General features: G+C 30.7%; 1 protein-coding gene across 3 annotated transcripts in view; it reads left to right on the top strand.

The window, feature by feature from the left end:
• Positions 1-15,236, top strand: part of LOC118189876 (GPI ethanolamine phosphate transferase 1-like) — a 129,494-nt gene that overhangs the window by 79,083 nt on the left and 35,175 nt on the right. For all 3 annotated transcript variants that reach the window (XR_015044162.1, XM_085827339.1, XM_085827344.1), the window contains exons 13-20: positions 2,026-2,098; positions 2,331-2,433; positions 6,742-6,834; positions 6,944-7,035; positions 7,835-7,885; positions 8,011-8,089; positions 8,170-8,278; positions 13,280-13,382. Coding sequence is in view for 2 of the 3 variants with exons in the window: in XM_085827339.1 (XP_085683465.1) it covers positions 2,026-2,098; positions 2,331-2,433; positions 6,742-6,834; positions 6,944-7,035; positions 7,835-7,885; positions 8,011-8,089; positions 8,170-8,278; positions 13,280-13,382 (703 nt within the window). In the remaining variant the exon portion in view is untranslated. The remainder of the gene's footprint in view (positions 1-2,025; positions 2,099-2,330; positions 2,434-6,741; positions 6,835-6,943; positions 7,036-7,834; positions 7,886-8,010; positions 8,090-8,169; positions 8,279-13,279; positions 13,383-15,236) is intronic.

Genomic DNA, 15,236 nt, shown 5'->3' on the forward strand with positions numbered 1-15,236 from the left:
GATGGCCCTCGTAGTACCAGTGTTTAAGCGGATGTGAGGGTATTTGCATTTGAGGTATGTTGTCCAATTTAATCTGTTTGTAAGGTGCATAAAAACATGGAGGACTTGAAATGCAGGACTTGAAATATGCAGGACATATGCAGGACTTGAAAGCTCTTGATATGAGGTATTCATGAAAGCAAGGATTATACATAGATATTTAAGTTGTTGGACACATGTTACTGAGGTTCCAAGGAGTGTGCCCCAACTGAAAGAATATTCTTAGAAAATGAAAAATATTTTTACATACTTAAAAAAGCTATATATTCTGATTAAATAATGCCATGTTTGATTTTACCTGCTAACACTGGTATTTTATCATTGTCAGTTGAATCTTTGGATATAAAAGTACACCTAATGAAACAATAGTTTGGTGACTGATAAAGAAATTTGAGGATATAGGTCTTTTTAGCAGGCTTTAAACCACCACGCTCTCAATTTAACTGGTCTGTAAAAAAAAAAAAAAAAAAAAAAAAAAAAAAAAACCTCTAAACTTAAAGAGAAACAACAAATGATAGGCAGACTTTTGAAAAAGTGATTACAAATTACATTGAGAGAGTATGGTGTTGCAGAGCAAGTTGTAGAGGACATATGCCATACATCACTTTTCATTCTTAAATTGGAACATTTATCTGTGTAAACATATTAAAATATTGTCCATTCTTTGAAGATTGGCACTTTTGTTGGGACACAGTATATAATTTCAAAACATCTGTCAAAAATTTCAAAATTATTTCAAAGATAATAAAACACTATTAAAAAAATTGGGTTGTTAGAGAATTACAAGTCAGCATAAAAAGAAAAATAATAAAAAACCGTGTTTTTATGCAGGCATAAGTCGAAGTTGATACTTTTAAGTAAGAAAAAATGAATCTCTGCATAAAGCATCTTACAAAGACATATTTTCTAATTATTAGGGTACCTTAGCCTTAATTCCTTTCTGGCCAATTCATAGTAATTAAATAATGCTTTACCATTTTGTTATTGGTTATTTTCATTTGTTTCATTTTATTAAAGAATAAGATCATAAATGTTGCACTAGTGTACAACAGTTATTTGGTGAATTTTCCACTGGTGTTCAACAGTTATTCCTTTTATTTGGTTGGCCCACTCTATTAATGAACTTAACATATGCAATCTGGGGCTGTTCATTCTAAAATAAAAGGGATCTGTATGAGTTTTCTTTTGAACTCTTTAATCATGTTTGTATGAATATATTATTATGAATGTATGTAATAATAATAATACTGAAACCTGTAAATTTTTCCATATTGCTGAGATTTTGTATGAAAAAGAATAATTTTATGAACAGCTAATATTGACATCTTTTATCTTTTAAACATGTGGTATAAAGATGCAGTTCAGAGAAATGTTAGTGATAATTTATCTATAATTGAGGATCCCATGCATTTCTTTAGTTATTGAAAAAATATGATGAAAACAATTGTAATATAAATCACTGTTTTCTGTTATTTACAAAAAATTTAATAAAGCTATTTTTAAGGGGAAAGTATTAAGCATTTTTACTGAAGAGGCTAAAAAATTCAAGAATTGGAATATTTTTTGACATCATCCCATTTCTACCCACGAGAACCAACAGAGACTTTTCATAGCTTTCAATTCCTTTTTCTAGCCATTTGCTATATTTTTCATGGAAGTCTACTACTGCCTTGATGTTATTAGTTATTTGCAATTTTGTTTGTAATATTATTTTGTAGATGCAGATCAAAATTGTATCATTTGGAGCTAGATGCAAATGATACAGTACATTGTTTTAAAAATAATTGTCTGTAAAAGATTAGCTAAGTCTTTGAAATAATTATATCTGCATATTAAAATAGCTAAAATTAGCTGGGCTATAATTTATTCATTTTCCATATTTTAATGATTATATTTTTTCATAGAGCATAAAATATAATTAGAAAGATAATTTTTTACTTACACTGGTAACATTTATTTCATAAATAAATATTTTATCTTTTACAGTTCAAAATGCTTCTGTGATGTATTATGCATATTTTTTGCTGCCTGTTATTTTATGGATGATGGTATCCTTACAGTATGTAAATTACTTTAGTATAATTATAATTTATTAAAATTAGTTATCTTAGTTTTAATTTTTTTATATATATAATTTGCTAATAATGTTTTGGTTAGAAAATATTGTGAAACAGTTTATGAATTTTAAAATTTTCATTAATTTTTAATGGATTGTCATGTTCCTTAATCATTTATTAAAGCAAAAAAATGATAATTATTTATTTGTGATAAAAATTATTTCTTTCTTTCAGGTGGGATTTGATAAACTCAGCTAAATTATACATCGAGCGAAGAAATGTTCTTTACAGATTCATATCTCTTTCTGTGCTTAGTTTCATAGCAGTGGAACTTTTGGTAAAAGATCATATTTTTGTATTCTAACTTATTCCTTTTGAGAAACTTTGCATTTATTTTAATCTGTGTCATTGTTTCAGTCCATAAATTTGTTTCATATTTAAATTCCTGAATTACTATTCGTTTTGAATATCTATTTGATACAGTTTTATCGTACCAAAAAGCAGTACTGCATAACATTGATAATAAAATTGCCTAATGCTAGGATTTTAAAAAAAAATTGTATTAGAAACTCTTTGCATATGTAAAGAGGTTGCATAGCACAGGGTGGAGCAAATAAAAGTGGCCGAAAGAATAGAGTGCCAAGTTACAAAGAAACATGGCAAAGGAAAATAAATAAAAGTGGCTCGGACAATTGGATGTAAATGTATGCATATAACCACACAATGTGTATGCACACCACGTTATCCAAACTGGCTCAGACCTTAGTGCAGGCTGTTTTCAGTGTGAGTTGAGCAGTGCAAAGGTGAAAATAGTACTCACAATGCAACAGAGGGTGTTCATTGTGAAAAGCTACATTACAATGAAGTCATGAAAACAGTGTGGTCAGTTGTTTGCTCATAAGTTTAATTGTGCCAAAGTGTGAGCAAAGAATGCCATGTAACAAGTAGTCAGAAAATGGCATCAGACAGGAGCTGTTTTGAACAAGTCAAAAAATATTTCCAGATATGTCTGAACACCAGAAAATTTGGCTCCTGTTCAACAGAAAATACTTCAGAGTCTTACCAAATCAACCTGGCGCCTGTCAAAAGAGACCGACATATCACGCCTTGGATGTGACAAATACTCCGTATGGGCCTGAAAATGCATCCCTTCAGAATGTCTGTTGGTCATACATTAAACCCAGCAGATGCTCTTCAGTGCCTCTAATTTTGTGAGTGGCTGTTTACTGAGATCTCAGTGAATTTCTTGGGCATAGATTTTTTCTTTATTTCAGATGAAGCCTGGTTTCACCTGAATGGTTATGTCAACTCACAGAATCACAGATTCTGGGTAGCGGAGAATCTGCATACCTTTCCACCAAACACCATTGCATGGTCAGAATTTAGGGGTTTGGTGTGCATTGTCTGCATGCTGCATTATTGGTCTCATCTGCTTTCATCAGACGGTGAATTCAGAGATTACATTTCCACCATTCTTAATCCGTTTGTGGCAGCATTAACTGAGGAGGAAAAGACCTACAGTTATTTTCAATGGGATGGAGCAACTGCCCATACAGCCAGCCACACCTTGGATCACTTTTAAACAATCTTCGTGCCTGACAGAGTTGTTAGCAGAGGTCAGTCTGGTCTCAACCCTAGCTGGCCACTCAGGTCACTTGATCTGCTAGTGTGCGATTACTTTTTGTGGGGGAACCTTCAAGTCTAATGTGTATCGTAACAACCCTTCATAGTCTTCAAGAATTGCAGCAGACCATTTCGGATGAGATTGCAGCAATTCCTGCAGTATAACTTCAATCTGTCTTCAGTGACTTGCTGAGCAGTGTCTAAAAGTGCCAAAAGGTGAATGGTGGTCAATTTCAACATCTGCTGTATTTAGGCTAGTACTGTATTTCCTTTCCTTTGCTGTGTTTCTTTGTAATATTGAACTCTGTTCTCTGGGCCACTTTTATTTGCACCTCCCTGTATAATGAAGATAAGAAATCTATAAAGTGGTACTTGGATGTTTTTTCTTTAATTATACAACTTATTTACAAATACCTTCAGTTATAAGTACTTTTAAATGAGTCTTTGTATATATATATAAGATATAACAAAATATGATAGCTGTTTCATTGATGATCTCAAAATTAACATTCTAAATTTGATGATCTACCCCTAAATTCATCTCTTCTCACAGGTTCCAGAGTTTTCTATCTTACATAACGTTGTAATGCAGATACCTCTTGTCCAATCAAATTAATTCTAAACCAAAACTCTGAACTGAAACTTTCCCACTCCCAGCCTTCTTCCTATGAAAGTACTATAACCTTCCCTTTTTTACCGCATAGCTTTCCTGCTGGCAAGACGTTTTTAAACCATGCTGCTGCTGCTTGCTTACTTAAAATGACGTTCTAATTCAAAATGCAATTTATGTATTCAAATATAATTAGGAAACATCTTGCCTGAAAAAGGATGATTTGATATGCGTGGGGAAAAAAAATAAAGATTGTGATATTTCAAGATATGTTGTGCTATATTGCGTCATCATGCTTTCCACTCTGCCACCTTCAAGCCACTATGGTCTTCTCGGTCATCTACGCAGTATCATAACCTGTTGAGAGTTCCACTGCTTTCATCTACGGTTTTAAAATCATTACATATATATATATTGCTTAGAGATTAAATATTTTACAATCGCATGGATTATTAAAATCAAATCTAAAAAAATTTATAATTTACTCTCATAGATGATATTTTTAAGTAAACATCTTTAATTAATGCATGTAATGTGATGCACCTTTTGTATCAAAATAGTTTTTAATATCTGGTGGCTTGAAAAGTATTAATGTACATTTTTCATCTCTCGAAAGCGCAACTTAGGATATGTATTAGATTTATATGTAGCATTGTTCTAATATAGGTATTTTGACACAAAATCTGACTTTTTCTAAAATAACATACCAATGTTTTTCCATATTTCCATCCTACGGCTCAAATTACGGCAAACTACCAAGTTTTGTAAAAACCGCATGAGTAGTTTTTAAAAAATTAGCTTTCAAAATTTTATCTCCTCAATGTTAATTGAGTTGGGGAAGTGAAAGGAAAATTCGTTGCCATATATTAAGAAGTTCGCCAAGTGAATTATTCTTGCCACAACTGAAAAAATTGTGCCAAGGTAAATTTTTGAATTTCTCCATAAATTGTGCACCAAATTTTACAAAATTTAATATCTAGGCATAATTTGAGTTGTAGAATCGAAATATGGAAAAGAAATTGATATGTTATTTTAGAAAAAGTGTGATTTTGTGTCAAAATACCTATGTTAGAGCAATGCTATATAAAAATCGGTACTTTTACGTTTCGCCTGCGCAAATCTCGCCAAGCAGACTTTATTGGCGACAACATACAGTATACACATTAAAAATTTTAACAAATATTAGTTCTTAAGAAATGTTTATTTTAAAGACATAAACATTTTAATATCGTTTAAAATTTTGTAAAAAGGCCAATAAATCTGTAAAAATACATTAAGAATTTACTATGCTTTTACGGTCCAACATCCTGATTCGCCGCTTCATATCATGTGGCCCCAAGTGATCTCATCTCGCGTTAACTACGTTACAAAAATCTAGTTAGTAATTACATTATCAGTAATTACATTAATTTCAAGTTAAATCTTAATTTGGAATACAAGTTTAAATGAAAGAATTATTTCAATTTGTACTAATAGCTTACTCAAAAATAATGTAAAACCGCAGTACTTTACTTCGCTAGTGCATTCTCATTAGAATTGATGAATTTAAGCCTTGACTTTGCCTTTGGATGAGCGGTATGATTGCATCCTAATTGATTAAATTACCGCGAATGGCCTTAGGGCATAAAATTGAACTATCTGGTAAAAATTTTATGTAATTGTATGCCAGTATTGAAAGAAACAATCAATCTGATAAGAAATGGCTGTGACTTGTTTTGAAAATGAGGCTTAAGAGGTTACCAGCGAGGATATTACATTTGGCATCAGTTGTTGGCAACTTTACCGCCTGCGCCAGCAAAACGGAAAAGTACCTAAAAATCTAATATATTTCCTAAGTTGCGCTTTCAAGACATGAAAAATGCAATTTGAATTTTGTCAATCGGCCCAGTAGAATGGGAGATGTAGAATTGTCTCATTATTTTATTTATTTATTTATTTATTTTTGTGTGTGCAGTTTACTTAATAAATTAGTTGTTATCCAATATATAGATGTTCACGGACTGACTCCTTTATTACCAATGCTAATCTATGAAAATGAGCATTTTTCTTCTACACACTTTATTGTTTTGTTCCATTTGTTGTCAGTAAGACAATTAATAGAGATCAGATTTTAAGATTTGTTGATAACTAGCATGATAGGATATAAATATATCACCACAGTTTACAAAATATGTGTTATGTGTCATAATCAAGTATCAATTAAAAATATTACCAGCTATTGAATTATTTAATTATATTTATTTTTCTCTTGATTATATTTTTTGAGCCATGCATCCAGCTGATTATTAACATGGCTTAACATTTACATTTTAATGTTGAGAAAGATTATACCCGTTTTACGCATATCAGTCATAATATATGATTCGAGATGGAATTTAAATCTGATGTACAGGTAAGTTTATTTACTTTCAGGTTTTATCCTTTTTTAAAAGAGAAATCTTATCTTTTATCCTGTGGGCAATTGCATCCTGGCCATTTTTTTCACCTTTGACATCTCCTCATAAGGTAAAATATTTGAAGAAATATTATAAGTATATAATATTTTTATCTTTTTTATAACTAGTGGCTGAAAATTATAACTGATAATTGTTAATTTTTATTCCTCTTTATATAGAAACTATGCTTTGCTTGGTGCACTACCTGTGTAATTTTATCTGTGTTTCCCATGTTGCCTGTGGTAGGCAGGGAGTCCAACTACAATTTAGTGTAAGAAATTTGTTTTTCTGTTTGTAATCCAAAATTAGTCTGCCTGTGCAAAAAAATTATTTAGTACATCTACTGTGCAATTATATCCAACAGAAAGTATAATTTTTGTATTTATTAAGCTTAGGACAATTGTCAGTATTGTAGTGAAATTATCTTGAGATAATTCTCCACAATTTTCTTCAGTTTTATTGTAAAAACTTTTATTTTGAAAATATATCTCTATATTTTGCAAGTAAATGCTTTTATTCTAGTAGTCCAGCATGTAGTATCACCAATAGCTTCATGAAGAATTTTTAAACCAGTTTCATCAAGGTATTAAATTTTAACAAAATACTTAACTATGCTTATGTGCATAATTCATGTCACTCAATAGTTTGCACATTTAATGGGAAATTTAAATAAAAAAAGTAGCTATGCCTTTAAATATGTCGCATATTTAGTGTATTGCAAAATTTTGTGTTATCTACCCAGCGCTCCCACAAAGTCGACAGTTTTGGGCATTTACTTTTTCACCCAACATAAAAAATGGTAGCTATTTTTAAAAAATATGGCAGCACACTGAAAATTGCATAAAACAGCAACACATTAACGAAATTAAAAACACAAACATCCATAGCTTGCATACTAAGTTATTGTACTTAAAAGTAGTCCAGTGAATAAAAATGGGCACTAAATATATTTCTTCCTATCTTAATAATTATAATATCTAATTATAAATTTTAGAATAAAGTTTGGAGCATGTTTTATTTTCAATTTAATAGTTATAAAATCTTAAGCCTAATGAAGTACTTTTTTCCAGCATTCTAGCTGGCTGGTTGTTTGTCTTGTGTGTTGGTCTCTGTGCTAGAAGGTAATTTTTTTTTAATATGTATTGCATCTAATATATTCTAATGCAAAATGCATTAGAATACATGTTACATCTAGATACATGTTACATGAATTTAAGAAGTAATTCATTAACATTTGTTTTTCTAGGCCTGAGACTGGTTTGATTTTAAATAACAGGCAGTGCAGAAGAGAACCTCAAAATATAGTCATCACTACAGCAATTCAAGTAAGTTCTATTTCTTGTATTTGTGTAACTGACTAATAATTTGCAGCTTCAGTTATGAACAATTAATTTGTTTCTTGTAGGTTATATTGCTTTGTGCTGCTACATTTACTGTCCAAAGTACTGCAAGTAGTATTTCTAATAAGGAAGGGCTACCATTGCTAAATCAAATTGTTTCGTGGTTAATATTAGGTAATTTTTTATCTAAGATTTATTTTTGATTTAAATTTAGCAGTGCACGATGTGTTTTTTCAATATTTATCTAATTTTAATTTACTTCTCTTGCCTGTAAGTGAAGGCATCTAACTATAATACAAAAATTTATATTGAAATTGTGAAAAAATATATCTTTTAAATATTTATGAACTTGATTTGATTATTTTAAATATGTCAATGCACGTTTACACCTTGACTGTGAACAATACCATTTGTAATGTATGGCTTACAAGGCACTATGATTTTGTTATGTACTGAATTCACAGTATCAATAATACATATCATTCAAAACCAATTCATTATTTTCTCAAAATAATAAATGAAATTGTAAGTTATGACTTAAATACTTTATTAAATTCAATTTAACCAAAATCTTAGTTAAAACCGAATATAGAGTAGTTTGCATTGTGTTAGGTGTTACCAGGTTCGTGCCTGTTGAATGACCATTTAAGAGAATCATTAATAAAATAATACTAAAGCAAAGCAAGTAATCGACTGATTAATTTAAGCTTATTAGTATATGTCTTTAGTTAAACGTTTAGAACTTGATTATACTATTTTTTATAATGGAAACATTAAGTAATCATTTCATGAGAATAAATTGAGTACCCAATTAAACATTCTTTCTTTTCTTTTAATAATTATATACCAGGTTCACTAGTAGAACTACTGGAGTACACTACTTCACATTTTTACACACCAAGTCTGTTACAGGAAAAACAAACATTATTAATCATTCATTTAAGAATAAAATTCTTTCCTCAGCCAGATAGGTTAAAGAGGCATTTTCTTAACATAGGAATATTATCAATTTATCCCTTAAAATTAAATTTTAATTAATTTAGTCCATCAAAATTCCATCCATTAAGCAGATGAAAATGTAAACGAGAAAATAAAGATAAATTTAAAAAAAAAAAAAACCTTTTCCTTGAAGATACTTCTCACCATTGGTAACAGAAGCTTGAAAGAAGAACAGGCACCTTTGCCTTTGAAGAATTCAGGAACGTGCCTAGTCGAAATCAGCAAACTCGGTGAGCTCTTGGCGAGGCCTCAACTCAGATATTTGGGAAGACTGGATCTCAGGAACAGCATACTAGGGATGAGACGAACATGCTCATGGTCTTGATAGCGCATGTTGATAAATGTGAAATATACATAGTTCACAGCACTAAAGGGCTAGAAACTAATAAAGCCACAGGCCCCACCAGAAAAACACTTTTCTTTCCCGGAAAAAACATGCTCGGCCGAAGAATTTCAGAGCTTCTTAAATTCATCCAAGCAAGAACCCACAAAAGTATTTCTGTCAATAGTAACCTCAGAAGAAAATCTTAAAACCCATTGTATAATTTCATGCCGTTTTAGCTTAGTTGCTCATGGATCACTGTGAGAAGTGCAGCCATCAACAATCAGAAGACATTTTTGTCGAGCCATACTGGCTAGTGATAAGCAAAACATAAAATGACGAGACTTCCAAGAACCCAGAAAATGGTCCTATCCTGACAAAGAACATAAAAAAAAAAAAAAAAAAAAAAAAAGAGGTCACCAAGTTTTTCTCACGATAACGAAAAAACACTAGTATACCAAAATTTTCAAGTTTTGAATACCCAAAACTACAAAATACCATTTTTTCGCCAAATCAGTCAAAAACAATCCTTTGGACAAGCGCGGCCAGTAAGCCCGGAAGCCAAGCATGAACACAGCCAGCGCCAAACCTGTAGACCCTTCCATATAACCTAACATTAACTGTTGACCTTTACTGAAGGAGAATCATATACTCAAGACCTCGTGCAAGATAAGAAACAATAAAGAAATGTTTGAGAACATTCTACTGCTTTTCCATAATTTGAAAATGGTGCAGTGAAAATCTCTCTAGCCTTCCAGATTTTACACACAATTATTTCCTGATTTTCTCAATTTTCCAATTAAAATTTAATAAGCAAAAATAACATTGAAGCACTGGTTTTCAGATAAATAATTTGGGGAAAAAAATCTCCTATTACATCAAAGAATAAAAAAAATTGTCACTAAAAAACAAAATTACACTAGAATAATTCTAGTTTACAAATAATTACAATTACACTAATTAATTCTCTTATCAATAAATTGAGACATTTTACTATATAACAATGTTTATACTGATAAATGCATGACAAAATAAAAGCATCTAGATTATTTTGTTCAAAAATATTTTAGCGACAATTTTCGTTAGCTTTTCTAACAATGATTAAAAACTGCAAAAGAAAATGAAATTTTTGAGAAAAAGATTTTATGTACACTGCATGACATAGAAAATTCTGCCAGGTATACAAATTTCTGGGAATACATAGAGGAAAAATTCATGCAGATGATGTAATATGCAAGTTGGTCATGTGATTATAGCATGAGATAAAAGAGAAGGAAATGGCAGATGAACCAGCAGTCATTACTCTCTACTGCTTAGGGAATACAAAATTTTGAGAAGTTTAACATCGAGAAGACTTGTATGAATGAAATGATGCCTAGGCAATGACACCATAGGCAATTTCATCAAACAGACAATTTTATGAGGGGTCGTATTGTAGGCTTATATATAGCTGTTTGTTCTTATTTTACCATTCTATTGCACGTAGATGTATCTACTATGTATAGAATTTGGTCTAGATGGATAGATGAAGTAATGGAAATAGTTGCTAAAGATTGGGTCTATCTAGACACAACTAGAGAAATATATCACAACTAGACAATCACCCTAGAGAAATTAAAAAGGCCAAAATTTAAAATCAGAGATACCATTAGAATTCCTAAATTTAAAACCAGTTTCACCAGGGAATATAATAAATCCTTTACGGAGGAGATTTTTATTATTTGTTGAAGTTGTAAACACTGATCCTTCTACACTGCTGGACATTAAAATTGCAACACCAGGAAGGCATGATCTGACGAACGTAAAAATTACATGAAAGGAAGAAGAGGTTGGAATATGCAAAGGATTAGTACTTCAGAGCATTTATACGACGCACGAGGGAGAAGCGACATCTGAAGCACTGCATAAAAGAAGTTGTGTTGTGGATTTCTCATTCGGAAAGTGCTTTGTAAGATCAGAGTTTGCTCACAATATTGTGTTACACCTCGAATAATAATAATAAATGCTTACTAGCAAGTGTAGGAATTCGATAGAGGCAGAATCAAGAGTGAGGTTTTCGCGCTGTCAACATCCAACTACTGTCATGTGAATATGGAATCAATGGGTTGCTGAGGGTCATACTGAATGGCATGTAGGATTTCAGTTCCCTAACATGACTAACGATCGAGGGGACAGACATGTTGTGAGGTCAGCCCTGCAAAACTGTACAACCACATCACGGATCATTAGCCATGAAATGGACATATTTGCAGCACGCCCAGTATCCGCTTGTACGGTCCATCGATGTTTGCAGCAGTGGGGACTATCAGCTCAGCAACCATTTCTTCGGCTTCCCTTGACAATGCAACATAGAAAAAGACAGCTACTTTGGTAAGGCAAATGACAAAGCTAAAACATGAGTGGCACAGTGTTGTATTTTTAGATGAGTCTCGGTTCTGTGTGCAGTATTCTGATGGCTGTATACATGTCGGGAGGCTTCGAGGAGACTGCACATCGCCTGCTTGCATTCGATATCGGCATAGAGCCGCTATACCTGGTGTGATTTTGTGGACAGCCATTGGATACATGGCCATTAGAACGGTGGTAACTTGAACACAGATTGGTACATTTCTGACATCTTAGGTCCACTGATTGTGCCCTATCTTAGAGTCCCGACAAACATTATCTTCTTATTAATCTTATTATTATTATTCGATTGCTGCACTCGCACGCAAAGTCTCCAGATCTGTCACCCATTGAAGGCATCTGGTCATGGGTTGCTGAGAGACTGGCTTGTCATCCCTCTCCAGCTAATGTGATTAATAAAGTGTGGCATATGTACTTGAAGCAGCATGGTATGAGTTGCCAAATTCTATCATCCAAGCCCAGTTTGACTCCATGCCTGACCAGATGAGAGCTGTTTCAGTTGCTAGGGGTAGCAGCTGTTTCTACTAATTTTGAACCTCTGTAAACCCCCAAACTGCGTACAAATTTAATAATTTTTGTCTTCATACCACACTGTTTACGTACAGTAAATATCTTTTTTGTATATGCTTTCTTTTTGCAATTTTAATGGCCAGCAGTGTACTTATAGATTAAAAAGTTTTAATCAATGTGGAAATTAAAAGGAACTTTTTTATATGATAAAGGTGAAATTTATAAAATTGAGAAAATAATATGGAGAAAAAGATTTTTTTTATAAATGAGGATATCAAGAAAGTTTTAATTCTTGAATTTATAAAAAAAAATTTTAAGTTCTGAATTTCTTCAAGATAAATTTATTTATTACTTTAAAAGATATTTTGTATTCTGCAAAATATTTTCATTATTTTAAGTATTCATATTTTCAATTACAAACACTTTTTTAAATTTTTTAATTTAATTTGTTCTTGTCATTTTTTTAAGAAATTATCTTGCCATCATTTTACGCATGTCCCATTTTTTTTTTAAATTTTGCAGACATTATTACTACTTGACTTTTTTATTAAAATTGAATCTCCTTTGAAGTGTCCTAGCGTGATTATTAATGTTTTTTAATATAGAATTTGTGTTCAGAATTTTTTTGGATATTTCATTTTTATTAAAAATTTTGAATCTCCAATTAGAAAGTTTGAGCTTGTAAATAAAATGAGATTCTAAAAATTACTAATTTAGATATATTTTTTTAATTCTTTATTTGTTGCTTTGCAAAGTATTCTAATTCAATTATTTATTATGCTGATTCAGAAAGTTGGTAATAAGTTGGCAAATTTTCATGAAAGCGCAGATAATCAGGAAGTACTATTTTTCTTTCATGCTTTAAAAGAATGAAAATTTACTCTAGAAATTTTAGTGTGAATTATTTAATCTTTTGATACACTGATTTAATTTTGTAGGCTCATCTCTGGTGCTTCCTCCTTTTGGTTCACAGTCTGTTCTGACACGACTTCTTAATGTCATGACATCTTTATTTGCCCCTTATATTCTTCTATGCATCTCGTATCCTTTAAAAATATTTCAGAAGTGGTAAAATCTATAAATCTTGCAGGAATATGAAATAAAAGTTTTATCAGAATGAATTTTTGGATGCTAATGTAAAAATTATTTATTTACTCTTTAACATACGTACAATAAAAAGATTTTATATATACTGCCCAAAATAAGAAATGGAGCACCATAAAAATTTTATATTTTTCCGTATGCATATATGTTTACAACAATTTTTACCTCATGAAAATAAACATCATAAACTGTTGCAGACAGAAGCCTTTATTAATTGTGTAGAGTAGCATTCTTCTTGTTAACTTTCAATTTTGTTTCTTTACTGTTATTCAGTCTGCAATATTTTTTATTAAATTGTGAAAATCTTAATTCAAATGATGATGTTGCTTTCATTCAAAGATATAAATACATTATCAAATTTCAAAGTGGTTTACAAACCTTGCCTTCATTAGACTGAAAACAATGAAAAAGTTCTTCAGTTCTCAAAATAATGGATTACCATTTTCCAAGACAAAAATGCTCTTGGACCTTAATAATTACAAAAACCAAGGATGGTGTTATAATTTTCCTTTTTTAGAATCAAAGTAAGAACATTTCAAAGAAGTTCTGATTCATGTTTATTATTTTTGAAGTTATATTCAGCACATCATTTTTTTACATTCATTTAAATAATAGTGACTTATCAAATCCTTTAAAATCTTGTTGATTCATATGTAGCATTTAATTTTAAAAAATGCTCAAAATAGACTGAAAAAATACAGGGAGTTAACTTTATATTAACATTATGAAAAATTGACAACAGTATACTCATATTAATACACTAGTTGATTCTAATTTTGATGCAGTTATTTTTAGGAAATAATTCTTTTAATAAAATTTTAATTTCTCTTAAAGCATCATATTACGCTCATAAATGTAGGTTTGCATATAACATGTTTAATGAATTTCCAGTGTAAAAATTATGAATTACATTTGTTAAGAAATTATTATAAAATTATGTTAATGTTTCTTCATACTTTATTTTTCTGCAACATATTTAATATTATTGTTTTAAATCTTGGCTTTCTATAATTTTGTGTACATTTTTATTTTATTTTGTGTTATATTTAATATCTGTGTAACAGTTGAGTTTAGGTTTACACTTCCTTTATTATTCTGTAAGATATTAGGTTAAGTGTTGCAGAAAACTGTTAGAAGTCTGCAGATAGCTCACATATAATTTGAGGTATTACCTCTTTAAAAAAAAATTTTTTTTGTTGCCAAGTTGATGATATTTTGAGATTGCGAGCGAATTTGCTTTTTTAATTTTGACCTTATTCTGTGAGGAAGTTTGCAATTTGTTGCTTCTTTTAACCATTAATATTATGGAAATTTTTGGTAGCAGGTTATCCTATACTTTTGGAAGTTGGCATAAAATATTTTTTTCTTTTTTAAACAGAGTAGTGTCTTGAAATTGCTGGAGCTAGTATCATACAGTTTGCCTTATTTGTGTTAGTTTATTTGCTAAAAGTTGCAATAAAATAAATATGTTTTCCTTTTCATCTTATTTACTTACTTGAGGATTTTCCTTTTCATCTTATTTACTTACTTGCAAGTTGTCTTGAAATGCAATAATATCAAGCTTTAATCTATTTAATTGCAATCAGAGTAAAAAAAAAGGAGTGATCTAATATTAACACTAAAATGTCACATATTCTAATTTGTAGCATTTATGTAATTGAAACTATTATCCAGATTTTCTGCCTGAATTAACTTCATAAGAATTAGTGTTTAAAAGCTTTTGATTTTCATTTATTTTGAAAATGAGATAGCATTTATTTTATGCACAAACTGAATTACTTTTTTAATTTT

This window comes from Stegodyphus dumicola, chromosome 1 (assembly GCF_044657685.1).
Source record: "Stegodyphus dumicola isolate Sdum_Otavi_A_Nest chromosome 1, ASM4465768v1".
NCBI lineage: Eukaryota > Metazoa > Arthropoda > Arachnida > Araneae > Eresidae > Stegodyphus > Stegodyphus dumicola.